At 48.9% G+C, this 20,605-nt stretch overlaps 4 protein-coding genes across 5 annotated transcripts; 2 read left to right on the forward strand and 2 right to left on the reverse strand.

Annotated features, from left to right (window-relative positions):
* Positions 1 to 187: 187 nt before the first annotated feature.
* TMOD4 (tropomodulin 4) lies at positions 188 to 5,121 on the forward strand. 2 transcript variants are annotated; one of them, XM_019432792.2, is made up of 10 exons: positions 188 to 290; positions 1,306 to 1,467; positions 1,679 to 1,835; positions 2,155 to 2,271; positions 3,047 to 3,136; positions 3,317 to 3,447; positions 3,547 to 3,654; positions 4,069 to 4,212; positions 4,471 to 4,615; positions 5,003 to 5,121. In XM_019432792.2, exons 2-10 carry the CDS (start codon positions 1,345 to 1,347, stop codon positions 5,023 to 5,025), a joined length of 1,038 nt encoding a protein of 345 aa, XP_019288337.1. In that variant the 5' UTR covers positions 188 to 290; positions 1,306 to 1,344; the 3' UTR covers positions 5,026 to 5,121. The 2 variants fall into 2 exon arrangements, with proteins under 2 accessions (XP_019288337.1, XP_019288338.1); XM_019432793.2 differs by having other exon boundaries at positions 213 to 318.
* Positions 5,122 to 5,642: 521 nt separating this feature from the next.
* SCNM1 (sodium channel modifier 1) lies at positions 5,643 to 8,288 on the reverse strand. The gene is made up of 7 exons (XM_019432794.2): positions 8,109 to 8,288; positions 7,804 to 7,874; positions 7,542 to 7,630; positions 7,345 to 7,442; positions 7,153 to 7,241; positions 5,954 to 6,148; positions 5,643 to 5,800 (listed from the first exon to the last, which is right to left on the reverse strand). Exons 1-7 carry the CDS (start codon positions 8,157 to 8,159, stop codon positions 5,701 to 5,703), a joined length of 693 nt encoding a protein of 230 aa, XP_019288339.1. The 5' UTR covers positions 8,160 to 8,288; the 3' UTR covers positions 5,643 to 5,700.
* Positions 8,289 to 8,791: 503 nt separating this feature from the next.
* Positions 8,792 to 16,020, forward strand: LYSMD1 (LysM domain containing 1). The gene is made up of 3 exons (XM_019432796.2): positions 8,792 to 9,243; positions 13,956 to 14,320; positions 14,734 to 16,020. Exons 1-3 carry the CDS (start codon positions 9,064 to 9,066, stop codon positions 14,870 to 14,872), a joined length of 684 nt encoding a protein of 227 aa, XP_019288341.1. The 5' UTR covers positions 8,792 to 9,063; the 3' UTR covers positions 14,873 to 16,020.
* Positions 16,021 to 18,889, reverse strand: TNFAIP8L2 (TNF alpha induced protein 8 like 2). The gene is made up of 2 exons (XM_019432797.1): positions 18,759 to 18,889; positions 16,021 to 17,101 (listed from the first exon to the last, which is right to left on the reverse strand). Exon 2 carries the CDS (start codon positions 17,094 to 17,096, stop codon positions 16,542 to 16,544), a length of 555 nt encoding a protein of 184 aa, XP_019288342.1. The 5' UTR covers positions 17,097 to 17,101; positions 18,759 to 18,889; the 3' UTR covers positions 16,021 to 16,541.
* Between the last annotated feature and the right edge of the window lie 1,716 nt (positions 18,890 to 20,605).

A 20,605-nucleotide genomic window follows, 5' to 3' on the forward strand; every position in this document is an offset into this window, starting at 1 on the left:
AAGACACTAAATAAGAAGGAATGACATGATTCCCCTAGTTTCTAGGACTCTGGCTTACATGCAGGAAGGGAAGGAAGTGCCATGGCTGTGAGTGGCCACTAGAGGCTCTCAGGGCTGGGCAGGGTATGGGGGCTGTGTATATGTGATCTCCCACCACCCCCCACCTGGCCAGAGCTAAAATAATAAAATGCTGAGCTCACTGTTCCCCCACCCTCTCCCCGGCACTGGGCTCTTCCTGCCGCGGGGACAGTGCTCCAGTAGCACTGACAGACCAACCGACAGAAGGGGAGGTGAGAAGGGAGGTGGCCACCAGGACTGGTAGGTGGGAAGGCAGGGGGCTTATGGACCAGAGCCTGGTGGGAGGTGGGAGGAGAGGAGCGGCTCCTTTCGGGAATGATGTGGAGTGTCTCCGTCCCTCAGCGTATGTTTCTGCCACTGTCTGTCCTATCCCTTAACCATAGTGTACATTGTCCATGCAAATATCTCACACACTTTCTGGATCTTTCATATTCAGTATGGTGTGTATGTGTAGCTTGTGTGTATTTTCTGTATTGTAAGAGATTGTGCAAGTTTAATCTTCCCACTGTTTTTAGAGAAACTATCGCATTTAGAAGGTATTTCCCACCCATTGGTCCGGTGTCACCTTCCCGTCCAAAGTCAGGGACAAATTATGGGGACTCAGCCCCTTCTCCTGAGACCATACCACCCTTCCCCCAACCCGGCACTCCCCCCAGCTCCTCTGAGCCCTTGCTTTCCCTTAGGATTTAGAGTTTTGGCAAACATAGAAAGTGAAATCTTGATTCCCCCACAATAAAAGAGGAAATGGGGGTAGGGTAAGAGAACTGTCTCTTTTCCCCCTTGCTTTCTTCGAGTTTAGGAAAAAAGACTGGATCGTGGGGAAGAGAAGAGGAATTTCCCTGAAACTCTTTGTATGCCCCCCTTCCTTTCAATAGGAACTGGGCCTGGGGCCAGTTGTGTTGGCAGGGCCCTTGGCAGCTGTGCTTGGGCAAGAGGCATGGACGGACGAGGTTATAAGGGAGGGTGTTGCCAGGATTTCTCTGTCACACAATGGGCAGACAAATCACGCTTGGATGCCTGGGATCCCCATCCAGGGTGGCTGAAGCTGGGGAAGCAGGAAGAAGGAAGCTCTGGTTCTAAACAACATAAGTCCCCACCTTCCCCTGCCCAGCTAGATTTCTAGCCTCCAAGGCATCCAGTTCATCGTTCTGCCCCCTGGCTCATCTGTGTCCTGCTGTGTCCATGTGTATCTTTCCATCATCCAATCACTTTCCCCATTCCCCCCAGGCTCCGTGAGCACCAGAGTGGGGAGGGGGTGGGGCCATCATGTCATCGTATCAGAAGGAACTGGAGAAATACAGAGACATAGATGAAGATGAGATTCTAAAGACCTTGAGCCCCGAGGAGCTGGAGCAGCTGGACTGCGAGCTACAGGAGATGGACCCTGAGGTAGGGGCTCTGGCACAAGGAACCAACGAGGAAACGGGCAGCCTCCGAGCATTGGGGAAGGGGTGGTGGGCCCCGGGTGGCTGAGATCAGGGCTGCCTACAGGGCTTGGAATCCCAAGAGGGCCAGGGAAAAGGTGTGTGCAGATGTTTAGGGAGCCCTGGAGGTACCCCAGATCAGAGGTCTGACTTCCTCCCCAAAACTCATCCCGAAGAACATGCTCCTGCCCGCTGGACTAAGACAACGTGACCAGACAAAGAAGAGCCCAACGGGGCCACTGGACCGGGATGCCCTTTTGCAGTATCTGGAACAGCAGGCACTAGAGGTCAAAGAACGTGATGACTTGGTGCCCTTCACAGGCGAGAAGAAGGGTATGGAGACACTAACAACCATGCCTACCAAAACCCAATGGTCATCTCTCAAGTGCACCCCCTCCAGCTTCCCTCTGACCTTCCAGCTTCTAGCTGCCCAGGGACCTGGCCACCCTGAAACACACATGCCTCTTTCACTCTCCAGCTTTTAGGAGAGATTAGGGGACCCAGGAGTCCTGAGCTGGTAGAGGACTTGGGCCTTACAGTGGCCCCTAGTGACCCAAGACTCCACCTCCTGGAGAAGGAAAGGAAGGAAGCTAGAGACAAGAATCGTAGGAGGAATGACCTCCACCTGAGCCACCCTTCATCTCCCCATCAGGGAAACCCTACATTCAGCCCAAGAGGGAAATTCCTGCACAGGAGCAGATCACTCTGGAGCCTGAACTGGAAGAGGCATTGGCCCATGCCACAGACGCTGAAATGTGTGATATTGCAGGTGGGCAGCAGTGGAAGGTTAGGGAGGGTGGGGAGATCCAGGGCAGGGCAGTTCTAGCCAGGCCATGGGACTAGTGAGGAAGGCCCTGAACAGGACATGAATGTTAGAGAAAGCCTCAGGTCATGGTTTTAAGTTTTTGCTTATGTATTCACTCATTCATTTTTTAATCTAATACATTCACATCTCAGAGACAAGTTTATAGGGATTATAAAGCAGATAAAAGTAGAACTATTCTGGCTGGAAACAGGAGGAAGTCTAACAGACTCCCTCACTCTTTTCTCTTTTTTTTGAATGTGAAACACTGTTGTTTTTCCCTCCCTTACCCTCTAGGGGCTCCTTAGGGACCTTCCCTTAGCCCTGTCTCAAACTTGTTTGTTTGATTTTTTTAAAGTTTATTTATTTATTTTGAGGTGGGGAGGGACAGAGAAAGAAGGAGAGAGAGAATCCCAAACAGGCTCTGTGCTGTCAGTGCAGAGCCCGATGCGGGGCTCAATCTCATGAACCATGAAATCATGACCTGAGCTGAAATCAAGAGTTGGACATTTAACCGATGGAGCCACCCGGGTGCCCCCCTACCCTCAAAGTTTTAAAAACTACCACCTTAAGCAGTTCATAGAAGGAAACCCTGGGACCTAGGGAGAGTGGGAACCTCTTTGGAAGAGGGGGGAGAAGTCAGGCTTTAAAAAACTGCAACAGATTCAGAATGAGAAGGGAGGGGATTTGGAACAAACTCCTTCTTCTCATTCCCTGTCCCCCCTCTACGTACTCTCTCCAGCAATTCTGGGCATGTACACACTGATGAGCAACAAGCAATACTATGACGCCATCTGCAGCGGAGAAATCTGCAACACCGAAGGCATTAGCAGTGAGTGTTTGGAAGCATGGCATCCAGGGCTTTGGGAAGGCAGTCCCAAGGTCTGATTAAAGGTGGCGAAGGGTGAAATGGGGATCATGGAGAGGACATGGTACAGAAGTAATGGGAGAACCAATGGGGAGGAGGTTGTGGGGGACATGTCGTGGTTTCCTTCTGGCCCTTGCCCGCCAGGTGTGGTGCAGCCTGACAAGTACAAGCCGGTGCCAGATGAGCCCCCAAATCCCACAAACATTGAGGAGATACTAAAGAGCGTTCGAAACAATGACAAGGAGCTGGAGGAGGTGAACCTCAATAACATACAGGTATCTGACCCCTATCTATGTTCCAAATAATAAATGGGATAACTATGTGAGTCCCAGATATGTGGGTCCCTTAGCCCACCATCTCTTCTCCTCTGACAGGACATCCCAATACCCATGCTAACTGAGTTGTGTGAGGCCATGAAGACAAATACCTATGTCCGGAGCCTCAGTCTGGTGGCCACAAGGAGTGGTGACCCCATCGCCAATGTAAGGCAACTTGAAATCCCAGCCCCCTCCCCATACATGCACCCCTTGACATGCATCCCTGCCAGGGCTGTCATAAGGGGTTGGGGTTGTGCTGGGGATGCTATTCCCATCATGTAATCTTAGGATGGCCTGATGGAGACTCCTACCCTCAGTCCCATGGCTCTTAGCTCGGAAATCCTCAGATCACCTTCTCGGAGAGCCACAGCTTGCTCTACCACCCCGCCAACTCCACCACACACTTAACCTCCCTGCTTCCCCTACGACCTATGCTCCCTTCCATCTCCCTCTCTCCCCACCTACAGCTCCTCAAGGACTCTTCTCAAAGAGCTGTGTTTCCCTCTTGCTCCTGTTCTTTCTCTCCTCAGTCATCTGTGAAACTGTCCCCTAATCCTAACCCAAGTCCCTACTACCCAGGCGGTGGCTGACATGTTGCGTGAGAATCGTAGCCTCCAGAGCCTGAACATTGAATCCAACTTCATTAGCAGCACAGGGCTCATGGCTGTGCTGAAGGCAGTTCGGGAAAATGCCACACTCACTGAGCTCCGTGTAGACAACCAGGTGAGCTTTCCCTCCCCTGGTCCCCTGGTCATTCAACTAATATTCACCGAGTCTCCTCCCTGAGGCTGCCACTGGGTCAGGATCTCACCAATCTTGTCTGAAACCTCTTCGTTGTCTCTATGAGGGGAGCCAAGGTCAGCACCTCTTATCACCCCTTCTGATGAAACAAGCTTTTTCGACCTCCCAAAGGGTTGGTGGTATGGCGCGGTGAACAACACAGAGAGGGGGGCTGACAGGGTTCACCTCTCCGTCCCCCAGCGCCAGTGGCCTGGCGATGCAGTGGAGATGGAGATGGCCACCGTGCTCGAGCAGTGTCCCTCCATTGTCCGCTTTGGCTACCACTTCACACAGCAGGGGCCACGTGCTCGGGCAGCCCAGGCCATGACCCGGAACAATGAACTACGTGAGTAAATGCAGACATGCTGTATGGGGGCAAGTAGATCCTTCTGAAGCCTGACTTAGGGACTAATAGCTTGGGGTACAGCCAAAGCAATATTCGCACGTGAAGTTTAAATCCCCTAAGTGACTAAAAAGTATAGAAGAGTCTCCCTGACCCCAAACGTATACATGTAGAAAGGCATGAAAGGAGCTAGACATACCCGTTTGGGAGCATGGTACTTTTACTTGCCACATCATGTCTTATTTCGTTTTGTTAATGTGGGGTGGGCGTGCTTGCTGGCCAAAGACACTACCTCTTTATGAGTCTGGCCTCAAGGACCTGGAAAGAAGAGCACCTCTGCAGGAAGTAAGAGATGGAAGAAAGACTTGTGTTTACTGTTCCCTGTTACAGGTCGCCAGCAAAAAAAGAGATAACACTTCCTTTCCCTTTACCAACCAGAGCTGGAAGCCCTGAATGCTTAAATCCTCATCTCTCCCCCTTCCTGTAAATAAAGGCCCTTCTGTCCACTCTGCCTGCCTCCTTCCTTGGGCTCTGGGGTGGGAATCTTGGCGCTAACCCCCAAGGGTTACTGCCAGTTCATCAGGGGATTATTTATACTCTGGGGATCAGCAGACAGAGAGGTTCAAGTTACTAGGAGGAGGTGGGGGAGCTCCCTCCCTTGGTGTTCCCCACACCCCTGTCTTTTCATTTAGTCCTTTCTGCTCTCACAGAGTACCTACCCCAACCCTCTTTCCAGACGTGGCCAGGTCCCCCGGCGTCTACCCACAACCCTGTGTGATCTGAAGGAGGAAAGGACTTTGAGTGGAGGTGGGGAAGAAGGCAGACAACATGAAGGGCACAGACCTCCTTCTGACAGACTTATTAATAGGGCATTGGGCTACGTGCAGCTGACGCTTGGCATGACATTGGTAGAAGGTGGGGGAGGGGTTAGAAGTATGGGGAGTCATGTACATTGCAGGGAAGAATTGGCCAGGCTGAGAATGCAGATTTGAAATCCTGAAATGGAACAAGGAAGGAGACTCGAGGAAAATTCGGCTTCCAGAGCCCACTGAAATTTAGTTCTGAACTGAGTGGGGGAATGGAATGTGTCAGTCCAAGGGGAGGTCAGGGGGTTCCTCTTCATCAGAGTCAAACTCAACATTCTCATCTTTTACCCATCGACCTTGTCCATCTGGGATCCATCCAGAGCTGGAAATAACAAAGAGAATAGGTCAGGAAAAGAGATTTAAGAAGTTAGTAGGGAATAAGGAAAAAAACCAACAACAACAATTGAGAAGGATTGAAAAAAGGAGAGTCAGAGAGAAAAGAGAAAACTTAAGGAAGGTGATTCTGTATCCTCACCTTCGAAGGGTGAGGTAATGATCCAGGGCACGTCTTCTCGTGGGGCTCATGGGTGCAGAGGATGAGACAGTTGCTGACTCCTTGGCCTGTGGGCCAGCCCCAGGCACAGGTTCCCTACTGATCTTCCCACTCTCGGGTTCAACCTCTGGGGGTGGCAAAGGGAAATGGGAGACAGAGGGACGAGGGGTTTCTGGTCTGGGTAGAGAAGAATCAACGTCTATAAAAGTGGTAAAGGATAAGGGCCAATTCTCTTATGAATCCCAACCCCTTACAGCAGTGCTTCCTAAATTGTTTCCCTCAAGGGACACCTGACTGGCTCAGCCCGTACAGCATGCAACTCTTGATCTCAGGGTTGTGGGTTCAAGCCCCACATTGGGTGTACAGATCACTTAAAAATAAAAATCTTAAATATAAATTTGTGTATCATATATATATATATACACACACACCATATATATATCTACACCATATGTATATATATATGGTATATATATATATATACACATATGGTGTAGATATATATATGGTGTGTGTGTATATATATATATGTATATGTATATATATGTGTATATATATATATGTATATATATATGGTATATATATATATACATATGGTGTATATATATATGGTATATATATATATACATATGGTATATACATATGTTGTGTTCCTTAAGATGTTTTAATAAGTGTTCTGCATGAAAAAGAATTTTGGGGGGGCGCCTGGGTAGCTCAGTCAGTTAAGCCTCCGACTTCAGCTCAGGTCATAATCTTGTGGTTCGTGAATTCGAGCCCCGTGTCAGGCTCTGTGCTGACAGCTCAGAGCCTGGAGACTGCTTTGGATTCTGTGTCTCCCTCTCTCTCTGCCCCTCCCCTGCTAACACTCTGCCTCTCTCTCATAAATGAATAAACAATAAAAAAAATGTTTTTTGGAATCAAATTGAGTTTTTTAAAGGCTAGGTTAAATTTTTTGAAGTTTTTTAATTTTAAGACTTTGTAGAGCCCTTAATATATACTAGCCAAATTAGGATTACAAAGTGCCATTTTTCCAAACCTAAAAAAAATTCTCTTTTTCCTGAAATACCAGTTAACATCTCTGGACTACTAGTATTCCTGAGAATACAATTTGGAATACAATCATTTTTGAGCCATCTATCTCCTCTGCCCTTTCCAACCTCTGGCTTTCCTACCCCACAGACCTGTACTTCCGGCGGCAGCAGCTGTTATAGTGAGGAGCTCTGTGCAGAGCACTTTGGGTGGTAAGTCGGGTCTGAGTTAACAGAGGAGCCTGGTATAGAGAGGGGAGACAGAGTCAGAGTCTTCAGAGCCAGAAAGAAGTCAAAACCCTTCAAGCAGACCCACTGGGAACACACTCTCCCCACCCTGATTACCTCAGCTTTGGTCTCTGACCTCCTCAATTCATTCTGCTGTCTTGGATTCTGCTCTGTTCCCTTCCCTGGCTGCTTCTTGCCATAGAAAAGCTGCAGGCCTGAGGAGACAGGGGAAAGAATTAAAAACAGAGAAGCAACAGTGATCTGCAGAGATCTGGAGGATTTCTTCTCTAACCCCTGTCTTCCCTCAAACTTACTGGACAGATGTTTCTTGCCTGCACGGTGGGCAGTCAGCATGGCCAGGGTGTCCAGGACAGGTCGGTGGGGACAGATGGCACAAGCAAAGCTGGACAGGAGGAGAGAAGATATTTGCTCCCGTGGGGGGAGGGGGGGGGTCTCGGTTGTAAGTCCCACCTTGATCTAGCAATTAATCCTAGATACTCCAGCTCTCCCCCCTGATAAAATTTTATTGAGCCTCTAACTGCAGAACCCTCAGGCTTGATCACTCCTCGTCCTCACCGTCCATCCCGTAGCATCAGCGCCTCATCCTCTGGGATGTAACTGGCCAGCAGATCTCCGACTCTTCGTTTCTACAGGGGGATCAGAGAGTTAGGAGAAAGGATCGGACGGGAAACGACAAGGACGAGGATTGAAAGGGAGTAAGGACCATGAGAACAGAGATCACAGGGAGAAAAAGGGGTCACTATCCAGCTCTAGTCGCTCCCTCGCGCCGCGCCCCCCCACCCCGACTTGTTGCCAGAGCAGCAAAACAGCTCTTTCCCAGGGCAGTGAAGCTGCTCCCGGCGCTCTCCTCTAGCGCTTACTTTCAGCACATTGAGTTGACTCCAATCATCACCTTCCCTCTTGAAAGACATCACGACGGAGGCCCAGAAACGAGCAACTCTCCTGGGTTGCTTCGCCTCTCCTTTCAGGCCACCGTAGCAAGATTGGGGCGTCTCCTTTCCTTCGGGTTCTTTTCCGGTTGGCCTCCTTACTTCCCTGGAAGCGCTTCCCAGCATGCACAGCGCTACAGCAAGCCAGCCCCAGCCTGCCGAGGGGCCCGCACTTCCTACACCACCCGGCGACCGCGCGCGTGCGGGGCATTTTGGGAAATGAAGTCTTTTTTTCAAAGAGCTTGCCGCTCAGCCCTCGCATCTTGACAGATTCGGGGCGTCTGCAGGGGAAGAACCTAAATGTGGAGACTGATTTTGAGAGTGTGGCGGATTTGGTGCTGTGCGGGCCTTAGAGGATCTCGGATTGGAAAGTGTGCTACGAGCTCTCGCACTCATCACGCGCCTAGTCTCCGGCCGACAGCCCACCGGGGGTGGGCCGGGTTTATTCCTGACACTAGTGGACCAACCCCAGGACGGGGCGGAGCCAGGGTGGGGGGAATTCAGGAGGTCGGGGCTGTCCGACTAGGGGGCAAACTGAGCTGAGTGTGGAGGAAGGTAACTTGAGTTCAAAGGTCAGAGGTTAGCGTAGCGATCTGTGGCGGCGGCAGGGGCGGGGGGGCGGGGGTCGAAAGTCGGCGGGGTCCTGAGGCTAGACACCGGTAGGGACTGAACACTCAGGGTACAGATTTGTGGGAAAGGGGCTTGGAGGGAGGAGGCGCGAGAGCGGAGGGGGTGCGTAGTACCGGAGGAGTAGGGAGAATTAGGAGAGAAGACAGAAGGGAAAAGGATCCTCTGGCTATCCATTCCTAGACCCCGGCCCCATCACTATTGAGCGCTTAGCCGGGCCTCCCTTAGTTGCAACCCCGGCTGTCGGTAGGGTCAGGAGATGACTTCTCCCTCTAGACAGGCCTCCCTTGGGGGGTCGGGACTGCTTCAAGGGAGCCGGGCTCGTTCTTACGGAAGCCTGGTGCAGTCGGCTTGCTCCCCGGTGAGGGAAAGACGCCTGGAGCATCAGCTGGCCCCCGGAGACACCCTGGCTGGACTAGCACTCAAATACGGGGTGACGGTGAGTCTTCCACGACTGGGATGCAGGCAACCATGTAGAAGAGATTTATTCCTCAGGAGAATGTCATGGCCCTTCTGGGCAGCTTCCCCTGAAATTGTCCCAATTCTGTTGTGGTCTGATCCACCCTTTATCTTTTGGTTTTCCCATCTCAATGTTGCATTGTCTGGTTGGGACAAATCTTGTGCCACTGCTCCAGTGGAGAGGAGCTTCTTCTGTTTATCATGTCGGTCTCTATCCTAGAGGCTTTCAACGTACATTAGCCCATTTGGTTCTCACAGTCCTATCGAGCATACAGGTATTGTCCCCTGTTTACAGATGAAGAAACTGAGACCTAGATTGGTTAACCAATGTGACCAAGGTCAAATAACTAATGAGTGTTAGAGTGGGAATTCAAACAAGTCTGTCAGACTCCAAGGCCTGTACTGTTAACCACACATAAACGTTTTAATTGCAAGTGATTAAACATTTACAGCAAACAGTCGAGGGCTGGTTTCTAGTTCTGAGTTTTGTGAGACCAGTACTCTAATCCCTCTAGTTCTAAGTTTTTAAAGTCTTTCTCTTCTGGGTCTTTATACCTCATCACTGCTCTGCCTTCTTCTTTCCAGTAAGGTGGCCTCCTTGGTGCAAAACAGGTACTCTCTACACCAGGCATTTCAGGTCACGCGTGGGGTCTCTTTGATAGGTGTAAGAAACATCGCATTAAAATGGATGAATTTTTTTCCATACCCTGTTGAGTTCAGCCAACATTTCTATGCTTGGTATGTTTCAACAGCTGTGCTAACCATCCTAAGAGATAGAAACATAAATACAATGTGTTGTTGTTGCCCTTCTGTAATTTGCAATCTAGTGAGAAATGAACAGGGACGCAAATATGGATTGCAGGTGACAGAATGTGGTGACTTTGTAGAAGTATTAATAAAGGGTAGGAAATCAGAAAAGAAGATTAATTTTTATTTGGAAGGAGGCAGGGGAGGACATTAAGTGCAGGTTTTAAGGAGCCGTGAAACACTTAGAAATTCCTTGCTCTAGCTTCTCTGCAAGCCTATAATCCAGTTGTTTATACCTTTTGCGTGTTTGTCTTTCCAATAATCTGTGCTTTCCTTAAGGGACAGAACTATTTTCTTTCAGTTTTATATCTCTAGAGTCTGGCATAGTCCCTAGCACATAGAAGCTAATAGATGGTTTTTTTGAACTAATGAAAACGTGGCTAAGATTCCCACAGGTGGAGATTGGGAGGATTAGGAAAGCCACATTTCAAGTAGAGGCCATGGCCCACACCAAGGAAGGAGATATGAAAGTACTGAGCAGCTCCTGCATCCAAGGAGAGACTCCGAAGCTGTGAAAAGAAGGAAACTGTGCTACTGTAGATCGGTTATATGTGGAGGTTTTCTTACAGCCCTGTCCCCTCCTGAGTACAAAAAAAAGCTCTGTAGCCTAGTGAAGGGTTCTAGGTTCTGGCCTCATTCTGCTGCTTACTAGCTGAGTGACTGCATAAGTCACTTCACCTGTCTGGGCCCTCAGCTTCCTTACCATTTGTAAAATGCAGAAGGTATATTAAATAATGATAATTACCTAGATTATTACCTACCTAACACTAGGTAGTTACCTAACACCAACTACCTTAGTGTTAACACAAAGTGTGTGCCAAGCTCTATATATTATCTCCATAAGACTTTAGGAGGTGGCTAAAACTATTCCCCAAATATTTAAAGATAAGGAAAGAAAGGCCTAGGAAGATAACCTGCTACAGATTACAAGTCTACTTAGTAGAACTAAGATTCAGACCAAGTTGTCTCATTCTAAAATCATCACTTTGAACTGCTCTGTTAAACCAGCTAGATTCTTAGGGGCGCTTGGGTGGCTCAGTCGTTAAGTATCTGATTTCGGCTCAGGTCATGATCTCATGGTTTGTGAGCTCAAGCCCCGCTTCAGGTAAAACATGAGCCCTGCTTCAGGTGAGCCCCGCTTCTCCCTCCCTCTCTCTTTCTCTCTCTCTCTGCCGCTTGCTCATTTGCACGCGCTCTCTCTCTCTCTCTCTCAAAAAAGAATTAAATAACTAGATTCTAATGGCCTTTCTAGCTCAGTGGACTGTGGCTCAGCAGTCTAGGACTCCTCTGGAGTTTGGCTTTAGTTACATTCTTTTTTTTCTTTTTTTAATTTTTGAGAGAGACAGAGAGCATGAGCGGGGGAAGGGCAGAGAGAGAGGGAGACACAGAATCCGAAGTAGGCTCCAGGCTCTGAGCTGTCAGCACAGAGCCCGTCGCGGGGCTCAGACTCAGAAGCTGTGAGATCATGACCTGAGCCGAAGTCCTATAGTCAACTGACTGAGCCACCCAGGTGCCCCTGGTTACATTCTGTTAAAAAGTGGAATGATGTTCGGGCGCCTGGGTGGCTCAGTTGGTTAAGCTTCCAACTTCGACTCAGGTCATGATCTCACAGCTTGTGAGTCTGAGCCCCGTGTCGGGCTCTGTGCTGACAGCTCAGAGCCTGGAGTCTGCTTTGGATTCTGGGTCTCCCTCTCTCTCTGCCCCTCCCCTGCTTGCACTGTCTCTCTCTCTCAAAAATAAACATTAAAAAAAAATTTTTAAGTGGAATGATGTGGTCTTATATGGAATTTCTAGTAAATAATAAAATAACAAAATTCACAGAATAATTCATAGCATCTTGGAGCTAGAAGGGACCTAGGATACTATCTAGGCAAAATAAAATTAATAGCATCAAAACACTGGGCTAAATAAAAATACAAAACTGCAAGCCAATTTTAACTTTTGTTATTGTTCAGATTAATCCAATTTTATTTTAAACACATTATAGCATATGATTTTTACTAATATACTACATCTGAGATTTCTATATTTTGTTATCTAGTTTATTTACTCATAAAGCATTAATGAACCTCTGCTGTATGCCAAATTTGTGTCATGCTGAGGAGTGCCTTGGGATACAGAGACAGCCTCCCTGCCCTCAAAGGACTCACAGAGTTTGGGCAAGACAAATGTGCAAAGATGTGAATGACAGTACAATAGGGTGGTAGATGTTACATGGCAATGTTTACAGTGTACCTTGGGAGTCCTGGAGAAGGTGACACCGAGGGAGTGACAGTTGATGAGTGGAAGTTTTCCCAGCAGAGAAGGGGATAGTGGAGAAGTGTGTCAGACAGATAAAGACACAAAAGTGTGGAAGATCATAAAATGTTTGAAAAACATGAAAAGTTCAGGATGGCAAAATGTATAGATGGCAGAAGAGAGATGAGGCTAGACATCATATTGGGGTAGATCGAGAATCCTTGAATGCTAATTTGAATTTTATCTCTGAGCCAATGGGGAGCCATAGGAAGTTTATACACAGGATAGTGGGTTGATCAGATTAATTCTTTTTAGGAAGATAGATGTCAGGGATCCCTGGATGGCTCAGTCTGTTGAATGCCCAACTGTTGACTTCAGCTTAGGCCATGATCTTAGGGTCATGGGATTGAGCCCCTCGTCCAGTGTGGAGCCCAGTGTAGAGCCTGCTTAAGATTCTCACTCTCCTTCCCTCTGCCCCTCTCCTCCTCTCACTTGCATGCGCGCTCTCTCTCTCTCTCTCAATGAATAAATAAATAAATAAATAAATAAATAAATAAATAAATACCAATGTCAGCAGGGGGAGATGCATAGAAATGGAGAGAGGAAGACTGGAAGAGACGTTTTTTGCAGTAACTTGTTGACCAGCTGGGTATGGGTGGCGAAAGAAAAGTATATGAAAAGTATAAGTTGAGGATGGCATCTACCCTCATTTCTACCTTGGGCGGCAAGTGGATGGTCATGCCAGACACTATGTCCAGTGATGGGTAAATAGGTACTAAATAAATAATTTGGTCAGCAAAATTATTAATATTCGTGTGAAAAGCATTCCCAGAAGGAGTAAAAAGGCCCAGAATTCGAATTACACCTTTGTCATTAATTTGCTGGTTAATCTTAGGCAAGTAACAACCAGTCTGAGCCTCAGTTCCTTCATCTTTAACAGAAGTTCCCAGCGTGAGACTCTTCAGGGATCCACAAGGTCAAAACTACTTTCATAGTAATGATAGTAAGACTTTGTCTTTTTCATCCTCATTCTCACGACTGTACTGTATTTTTCAGAAGCTACATGACATGTAATATTATAGCCCATCGGATGTAAAGGCAGATAGGAGAATCTTCTGTTGTCTTCTGTTAAGTCACACATTAAACTGACTTGAAAAAATATAAAGCACTGCCTCTCTTTTTGCTCCATTTGTTGTTGTTTTGGAAAATAGTTATTTTTCATTAGCATATTTATGTTAACATGCAATGGGTTATTTTTAAATAAGTACACATTTTTCAATTTGTTCACTTTTACTTTATAAGAACTTGTATTGATAGCTATAATCTACATAAGTGAAAGGTTTTTTTTTCCTCAATAGTTTTTTAAAATGTAAAGGGACCCTAAAACCAAAAAATATGAAAACCGTTGATCAATAAAATAGGAATAGTATGGAAACCAATTTGACAATAAGTTTCATATTATAAATAAATAAATAAATACCCTAAAAAATAAATAAAATAGGAATAATATCAGCCCTCTGTATTTTAGCTTGGTTGTTATATGGTCAAATAAGACTCTGTACAATCACTTTAAAAGGCCTGAGGTGCTGTACAGATATAAGATTGATCATTACTACTGTCATTAATTGCGGTGACTTTTTTTTAAAGATGGAACAGATTAAGCGTGCAAACCGCCTTTATACTAATGACTCCATCTTCCTGAAGAAAACCCTCTACATCCCCATCCTGACAGAGCCCAGAGACCTGTTCAATGGTTTGGATTCTGAGGAAGAGAAAGAGGGAGAGGAAGAAGTACAGTCAAGTAAGGATGAAGTTCAGCCACACTCAGCTGACAGGAAGAAACGAGAAACAGGTTCAGGACGTGCTAACGGTGAAGTCCTTCCCACACCTGGCTGGGAACCCCACACTCCCATCCATGACCTCTCTGCCTCTGATTTCCTTAAGAAGCTTGATTCACAGATCAGCCTGTCAAAGAAGGCTGCTGCCCAGAAGCTGAAAAAGGGGGAAAGTGGGTGAGTCTTGAATGGTTCCTTTTACGCCCCTCCATAGACTTCTTCATTCTTCCAGCCTTGCCTGACCAGACACACAAGTAAGTAAGCATAGTGTTAGCAGAAGCGAAGTAAAGCCTTTCCCCCACATGGCCCTGAAACAATGACAGAGCCAATGGCTGCTGGGACGGGTAGAGCAGCGGGAAATGGTTTTGTATTCTCATTGGAGTAAAATAGTTGAGTGTTGTTACGGCTCTGATGATCCGTGAAGGAGCATTAATGGTTAGAATTTACAGAGAAGTTAACGAGACTCCATCTGAGAGCAAGCAGCTCGTGTATACTAGGGGAGGAGGACAGCTTCCCCTATACCTTTTCACTGAGCCCTTTCTCAGGTTCTTCCCCTGACCTGTCACTTTGCCCCCTTTCCTCACCTGCAGGGTACCTGGGGAGGAGTCAGGCCTTCACCTGAGTTCCCCTCGGATGCAGCAGCGAGCAGTCCTAGGTCCGGTCCCGTTGACCCGGACCTCTCGGACCCGGACACTTCGGGACCAGGAGGATGAAATCTTCAAACTCTGATGTCCCCAGAAATGATTGAGAGAAGCAAGATGTTGAAGTAGCAACTTGAGGGGGAGAGGAGCCTGAGGTGAGGCTCAAGAACACAGCTTCCCGGCCTGCCTCCCTCCCTCCTGCCTTCATTCCAGCCTTCTCGTTGATCTAGAGTTCCTTGGCCCGGGGCAGCTTGATTGGCAAGAGTAGAGGGTGGGGAACAGACCCCTCCTCAGTTCTTTGTCTGAATCTAGAGCTGTCCTTTAGATTCAAAAGGCTCTTTTTACGTCCCTGTTGGCTTCCCCGTCCCTTTTACCTTCCCTTGGCCTTAGAACAGGGTGGCGAGGACTCCCTCAGCCCCCAGCCTCCTTCCTCTCCGTCTCCAACTATGTTACCTAATTTATTTGGTGCTATATTGAAGTAGTATTTATTTGCTGTATCGTACGTTTCCCTCTTATAACTGAAAAATGGGATTTCTATAACTCTGGGGTGAAGGGAGCCCAGGAGTAGCAAGCCAATGCCCGCTGGCTCCCCACCTTCCCCACCTTCTTAGCCAAGCATGTCACTGAGGGTGGGGCAATCCGTGATCTAGCCCCTCTGCAGAGAATGGTGGACCGTGCTGGGGCTTTTCCCCAGTCTCAACGTAAAGAATTTGGGCTCAGTCTTAACCAACCAGTCCACTATAATTTGTTTAGAACTCTTGCTCTGAGAAAAAGCAGCAACGTAGGAACCGGAACTCTCCACATCACCAGTTCACCCTTCTGACCTGCTCCTCTGTTCAGCCTGTGTGAGGCTAAGGGATGAAAGAGGAATTACTTTGGAGTTTGAGGAGGAGGACAGTTGGGGGAGACTTGCTGGTGCGGGAGTTTCTTTGTTACACTTCCTCCCCACCAGCACTGTTGATCTATGCCTTGCTCCTCACTGCGTATTTATTTGCAATCTGTAGCACTGATCTGTGGTACTGTTTTTTGTTTTTTGTTTTTTTTTGTTTTTTTTTGTTTTTTTTTTTGAGTTTCTTAAGCAGCAGTAGGCAAGGGAACCCCAATACTACTGGCACTATGCCTCTGTCTCCTGTCTGGAAATGGTGAGAGGCTAGATAAGCGGTGTTTCTCTTTCCCTCACCTCTGTGATGGTCATAAGGTGTAAGAAGCTGGAGAGATTAAACACTGAGCCCTGTGCATGCTTTAGTAGTTTTATTTCCCCTGTGAGAATCTCCCCTGCCCTAGCCCCTTCTTCCTGCACTCTGGAACAGAGCCTCTGGTGTCCATCCAGGCTCTACTTGGAGCTGGAGGTCTAGGATGGCTCTAAGGGGCCCCCACTCCCACTTCTGTCTTTAGGGTCCCCTGACGGGTTAGATGGGCTATGCCCTCTTACCCTGGTTCACAGGGGAGGGGGCTTCCCTGTTTCAAATGTCCCTTATGGGGGAAATAGAGATCCAAGTTTCACTTCGTCTTTTTCAGGCAGCTTTGTTTCCTGTCCTGGGGCTGGAGTGGGAGAGAGGCCTCAACCCTCAGCTTTGCTGCTTCTCCACCAGCAGTTCGGGGGTGGGGTGGTCTCAGAGTCCAAAGCACTCTTGGGAAAGACTGAAGCCCGAGAACTGACAAGCATTAGTGCAGATGAGCAGGGTTAGAAAGCTCGCTCCGGGTTGTTTCCTCAGTCAGCTCTCTGGCCAAGGTGGCATGTGCTGGGTCCAGGGCCCTCAGAGTTTCCCCTCATCCAGCATCTTCCTGAGCCCATCACAGATCTTGCCCAGGTGCTGAGTGAAGTCGGGCCCGTAGAGGGCGGTGAGCAGGCCCGCGTCAGAGAAGTGATCGAACACGTGGCGGATGCGGCCGTGTGACTTGGGTGTGAGGTGGTGCTCCACCAGCTCCAGCAGCACATCCCGGCACTCGGTCAGCAGGCCAGCCAGCACCGCAGCCTCAAAGGTGAAGTCCACCTCGCCAAAGCTGAGTGCCGTCATGGCGCCCTGCCGCAGCTTTTGGCGGAAGCGGGCGGCCAGGGCCAGCTCACCGGGGCCAAAGCAACCGCTGCGGTGCAGCACGGCCACCTTGACCGCCACCTTGATCAGGTCCTTGATCACCCGCTGGGCCTGGGGCCGGCTGTGCGTGTACTCTTTGGAAACACGGTAGAGCTCATCTAGCACCGCGCTGCTGGTCTCGTCGATGAACAGATGAGCCACGGACCGACCTGCCATCTTACTCAGTAGCTTCTTCTCCGCCTGTAGTGCCAGACTCTTTGAGCTGAAGGACTCCATAGTGCCTGGGGAAGGGGGCGGTGGGGGCATGTGGTTAGTCGCCAGAAGACAGCCACAGGCATCCTTAGAAAGAGAGACGTGGCTTTTCCCCCTTTCTCTGGTTTCTCGCCCATTGTCATCATTTCATCTGTTTCCCCTGGGCCCGCTCGGTTCTCTAGGCCTGTGCCTATTTCTTTTCACGTGGTACTGTAGGAAACTTTGATTTCTAAACCCAGAGGAGCAGTAATAGCTTTGGCTGGAGGAGTGAAGGCTCACAGGGGCTCGGCCTCACACGTGAAGTCTCAAGGGGAAGTAGGCCATTGCTGCCCTACAGTGGAGAAGATCTGGCTTACCTGGCTGATCATTCTGCCCTTGTGGACGCTGACTGTGTGCCATGTGTCTATGAGGTGTGGCTATGACTCTCTGTTTTACAGCTGAGCAAACTGAAGCTCGCTTTAAAGAATTTACCCAACGTCAAATGCCACCATTTTTCTGGCCCCAAAAGCCCATGTCAGCTCCTGTGCTCTACTGTCTGTAAAGAAATGGGGTGGGGGTGGGGGATCTCAGGAGTCCTAATAAAAATAACAACTAACGTTTACTGAGAACCTATGTGCCAAGTACTTTATGGGAATTGTCTTCCCGACCCTTCGTAAGGTCGGTGTCACCGTCTTACGGTGAGAACACTGAAGCTAAGAGGAATTAAGCAACTTGGCCAAATGATAATGAGCAAATAGCAAATATAGCAAATGATAGTGAGCTTTGAACTAAATAATCCGAAGAAACCTCCTTCCCTGGAATGTTCTCAGTGAGGTCCATGCACATGTGAGCATGAGAAACAAGCACCCCAGGGCGTGAGGGGGCTGGTGGTCCTAGAGGCCTGCAGTCTTCTGCTGGGACTGACCCCAGGACCCTCCTGGTGGCACATCACTGGCATATATCCAGGGTTCTCTCCCCGTGGTCTTCGCCCGTGGTTCTGGTTGTTTTGCTTCTTACTTCCCCCTACCCTGTGCTGCAGGATGTGGCTGTGACCGCAGTGAGGAGCAGCCTCGCCCTCTCCCCCAAACCCAAATGGGAGCCTGAAGACTCAGGGCAGATGGGTGCTATTGACTGGGGCAGGGGTTTCTTCCCCAGCTGTACTGGTTCAATGGGAGCCCGAAAAGCTGCTTTGCTCCTGGGCCTGCCTGGGGTTTTCTGGCCCGGGCTCCACAGCCGGAAGAGGAGATTGCTCCATGCGAGCCTGCCTTCCTCCTTGGCCTTCCTGTTCCCCAGCTCTTCATCGCACCCGTTGTTATCTCCCATTTGCTCCACTGTCCTCTCCCTCCCTGTTTCAGTCTCCCTTTTTCTCTTGTCTGGGTCCTGCCCTGCGACCCTCTGCTCCAGCTCCCCCTCTGGCCCTTATGTCTACCCCCATGTCTCCTAGGATGTCCTTACATGTCTCCATACTCTGTTGCACACCCACATCACCCCCATGCCTCGGCCCTGCCTCTACACTGTCCCAAACCCCGTCTTTCTTTCTGAGGCATCCTTGCCCCAGGGAAAACTGAGTTGCACCTTTCTGCTGAGGACCCAAGAATTCTGTCAAGTGAGAGTCTCACAATATGGAAGGCTCAGGTTGGCAGGGCTGGGACCTTTCTGCCACCACCACCCCTAAAGACTACCCTCCTGTCATTGCTGGCCCCTCACCTGCTGCGTGCACTGGTGCCAGTCTTGCCTTGGGTGTCCCGGGAGAGCTGATAGAATGGAGAAGCTCCTAAGTGAGAGGCTCTTTGGCTTGGCCCCACCCCTGAAGCCCCGCCTACTAACTCGGTGCTCAACCTCCGGTTCATCACACTGTCTCTAAGAAGGTCTGTGGCCCAAGAGCCTCCCAGAAATACAACAAAGGTTAAAAGGAATACCAAGCACTCTGGAGGAAATAGCCTTGATTTGAGGTCATGAGGAGGGTTTGCACATCCCCTGCTCTCAAATGGTTTGCTTCTTTCTTTCCTCGATGCCCAGTTCCTTGAGATCTTCGATTTCTGTGGTACTGGGAAGGATATGAAGTACAAATTGCTGGAGTAGGGGTCAGTGGGGAAGGTTTTGAAGATTGAACTGAGCTTAGGCTGGAGATGCCAGAGGCAGACCAGAGACCAGCAGGTGTGAGCGTGTCCCTGGAGTCTCCAGGGGAGGGTGGTGCTTGGGGCAGCGGTATCACGAGCATAGAGGCCTCCAGTGCCTGCCTGGGTAAGGGGTGGCATGGACTGTCTCTGCCCTTAACCCTAGAGAGGAAGGTGCTGGGGCCAGGGCGACCAAGCCAGATGTGACCAGCAGGTGTCAGCACAGCACTGAACCACTAGAGGAAACGCAGCTACTTACGGTGCTTTGTAGCTGCTATAGGGACGAAGGTAAGAGTTTCTGAATGAGGCCAAAATGTTTACCATCAAGAATCTGACAGCCTGGACAGGGAGATAAACTTAAGCAAGTATAACTATAATGCAAGTCAAATGACGTCATTAGCTTTAGTAGAAATTGGAAGAATAATGAGTAAAGAGATGTTTAGATTATTTCTGAGAGGAGGGCTGACAAGGCAGAAAGAGGAGAATGGATTCAACTATTTACGAGGCAGAGATGGTGAAGTGCTTCCCAGATGATGGGGAAAAGCATAAGCCATCCAACAATTAAAGGTAATGTAGAGCATACTCAGGAAGCAGTGATTTATTCTGTTTGTGACCCAGGTTGCTTGAGAGAGAAGGAAAGAAGGAAAAGGCAGATCATGGTAGGCTTTAACAGATTTGCTCAAGGGCTCACACTTCTGTGGGCAGTGGGGAGACATTCAGCATTTTGAATCAGGAGAAAGAAATCATTAGCTCAGTGGGAATGGGTTAGAGTCTCCAATAAGTTTTTAGCGGAGGGAGGGCCTGCTGGATCGGCATATAGCTTGCACAGGATGAGGCCTGATGAGAGACCTTGGGCTTTGGCGATTTTACAAGAAGTTCTAGCAGAAGGGGAAGGGTTGGAAAGTGGGTTGGCTTGCAAAAGTTGAAGAGGTTCCGGAATAGAAGCCATCCACATGACACGGACTCCACGGTTGAGAGGCTTCAAGAGGTGAAATAACCTGTCCCCAAATTCGAAAGCTAGTCAATGGCAGATTGAGGGCCTTAGGTGATTCCCAAGACTTTCCGGCTCATTTCCTCACAAGATGATGAGGCAGTAAATTCTACCTCATAATGAACATGGCAGGGGCCAGAGCTCCCGTATGCTCTGATCAATTCACTGATCATACATTCTGGGGACAGTCATAGGTGGTACTACCAAAATCACAGGGACAGTGAGAGTCCTTTTTATTTTTTATTATTTGTTAATGTTTATTTTTGAGAGAGAGAGAGAGAGACAGACAGAGCATGAGCGGGGGAGGGGCAGAGAGAGAGAGGGAGGCACAGAATCCCAAGCAGGCTCCGGGCTCTGAGCTGTCAGCACAGAACCTGATGCAGGGCTTGAACCCAGGGCTTCAACCTGAGCCAAAGTCAGACGTTCAACCGACTGAGCCATCCAGG

The sequence above is a fragment of the Panthera pardus genome, unplaced genomic scaffold (assembly GCF_024362965.1).
Source record: "Panthera pardus isolate Hobbes unplaced genomic scaffold, ASM2436296v1 HiC_scaffold_11, whole genome shotgun sequence".
Classification (NCBI taxonomy): domain Eukaryota; kingdom Metazoa; phylum Chordata; class Mammalia; order Carnivora; family Felidae; genus Panthera; species Panthera pardus.

What these genes read in the sequence shown, in the direction of transcription:
- TMOD4 (XM_019432792.2), top strand. Translation starts at nt 1,345, where the DNA reads ATGTCATCGTATCAGAAGGAACTGGAGAAATACAGAGACATAGATGAA. An exon ending in TGAACCTCAATAACATACAG is followed by an intron (nt 3,448 to 3,546) that starts GTATCTGACCCC and finishes CTCCTCTGACAG; the next exon opens with GACATCCCAATACCCATGCT. An exon ending in AGCTCCGTGTAGACAACCAG is followed by an intron (nt 4,213 to 4,470) that starts GTGAGCTTTCCC and finishes TCCGTCCCCCAG; the next exon opens with CGCCAGTGGCCTGGCGATGC.
- LYSMD1 (XM_019432796.2), top strand. Translation starts at nt 9,064, where the DNA reads ATGACTTCTCCCTCTAGACAGGCCTCCCTTGGGGGGTCGGGACTGCTT. An exon ending in CACTCAAATACGGGGTGACG is followed by an intron (nt 9,244 to 13,955) that starts GTGAGTCTTCCA and finishes TTTTTTTTAAAG; the next exon opens with ATGGAACAGATTAAGCGTGC. An exon ending in CTGAAAAAGGGGGAAAGTGG is followed by an intron (nt 14,321 to 14,733) that starts GTGAGTCTTGAA and finishes CCTCACCTGCAG; the next exon opens with GGTACCTGGGGAGGAGTCAG.
- TNFAIP8L2 (XM_019432797.1), bottom strand. Translation starts at nt 17,096, where the DNA reads ATGGAGTCCTTCAGCTCAAAGAGTCTGGCACTACAGGCGGAGAAGAAG.
- SCNM1 (XM_019432794.2), bottom strand. Translation starts at nt 8,159, where the DNA reads ATGTCTTTCAAGAGGGAAGGTGATGATTGGAGTCAACTCAATGTGCTG. An exon ending in GTCAACTCAATGTGCTGAAA is followed by an intron (nt 7,875 to 8,108) that starts GTAAGCGCTAGA and finishes ATCCCCCTGTAG; the next exon opens with AAACGAAGAGTCGGAGATCT. An exon ending in TGCTGCCGCCGGAAGTACAG is followed by an intron (nt 6,149 to 7,152) that starts GTCTGTGGGGTA and finishes TTCTCTACCCAG; the next exon opens with ACCAGAAACCCCTCGTCCCT.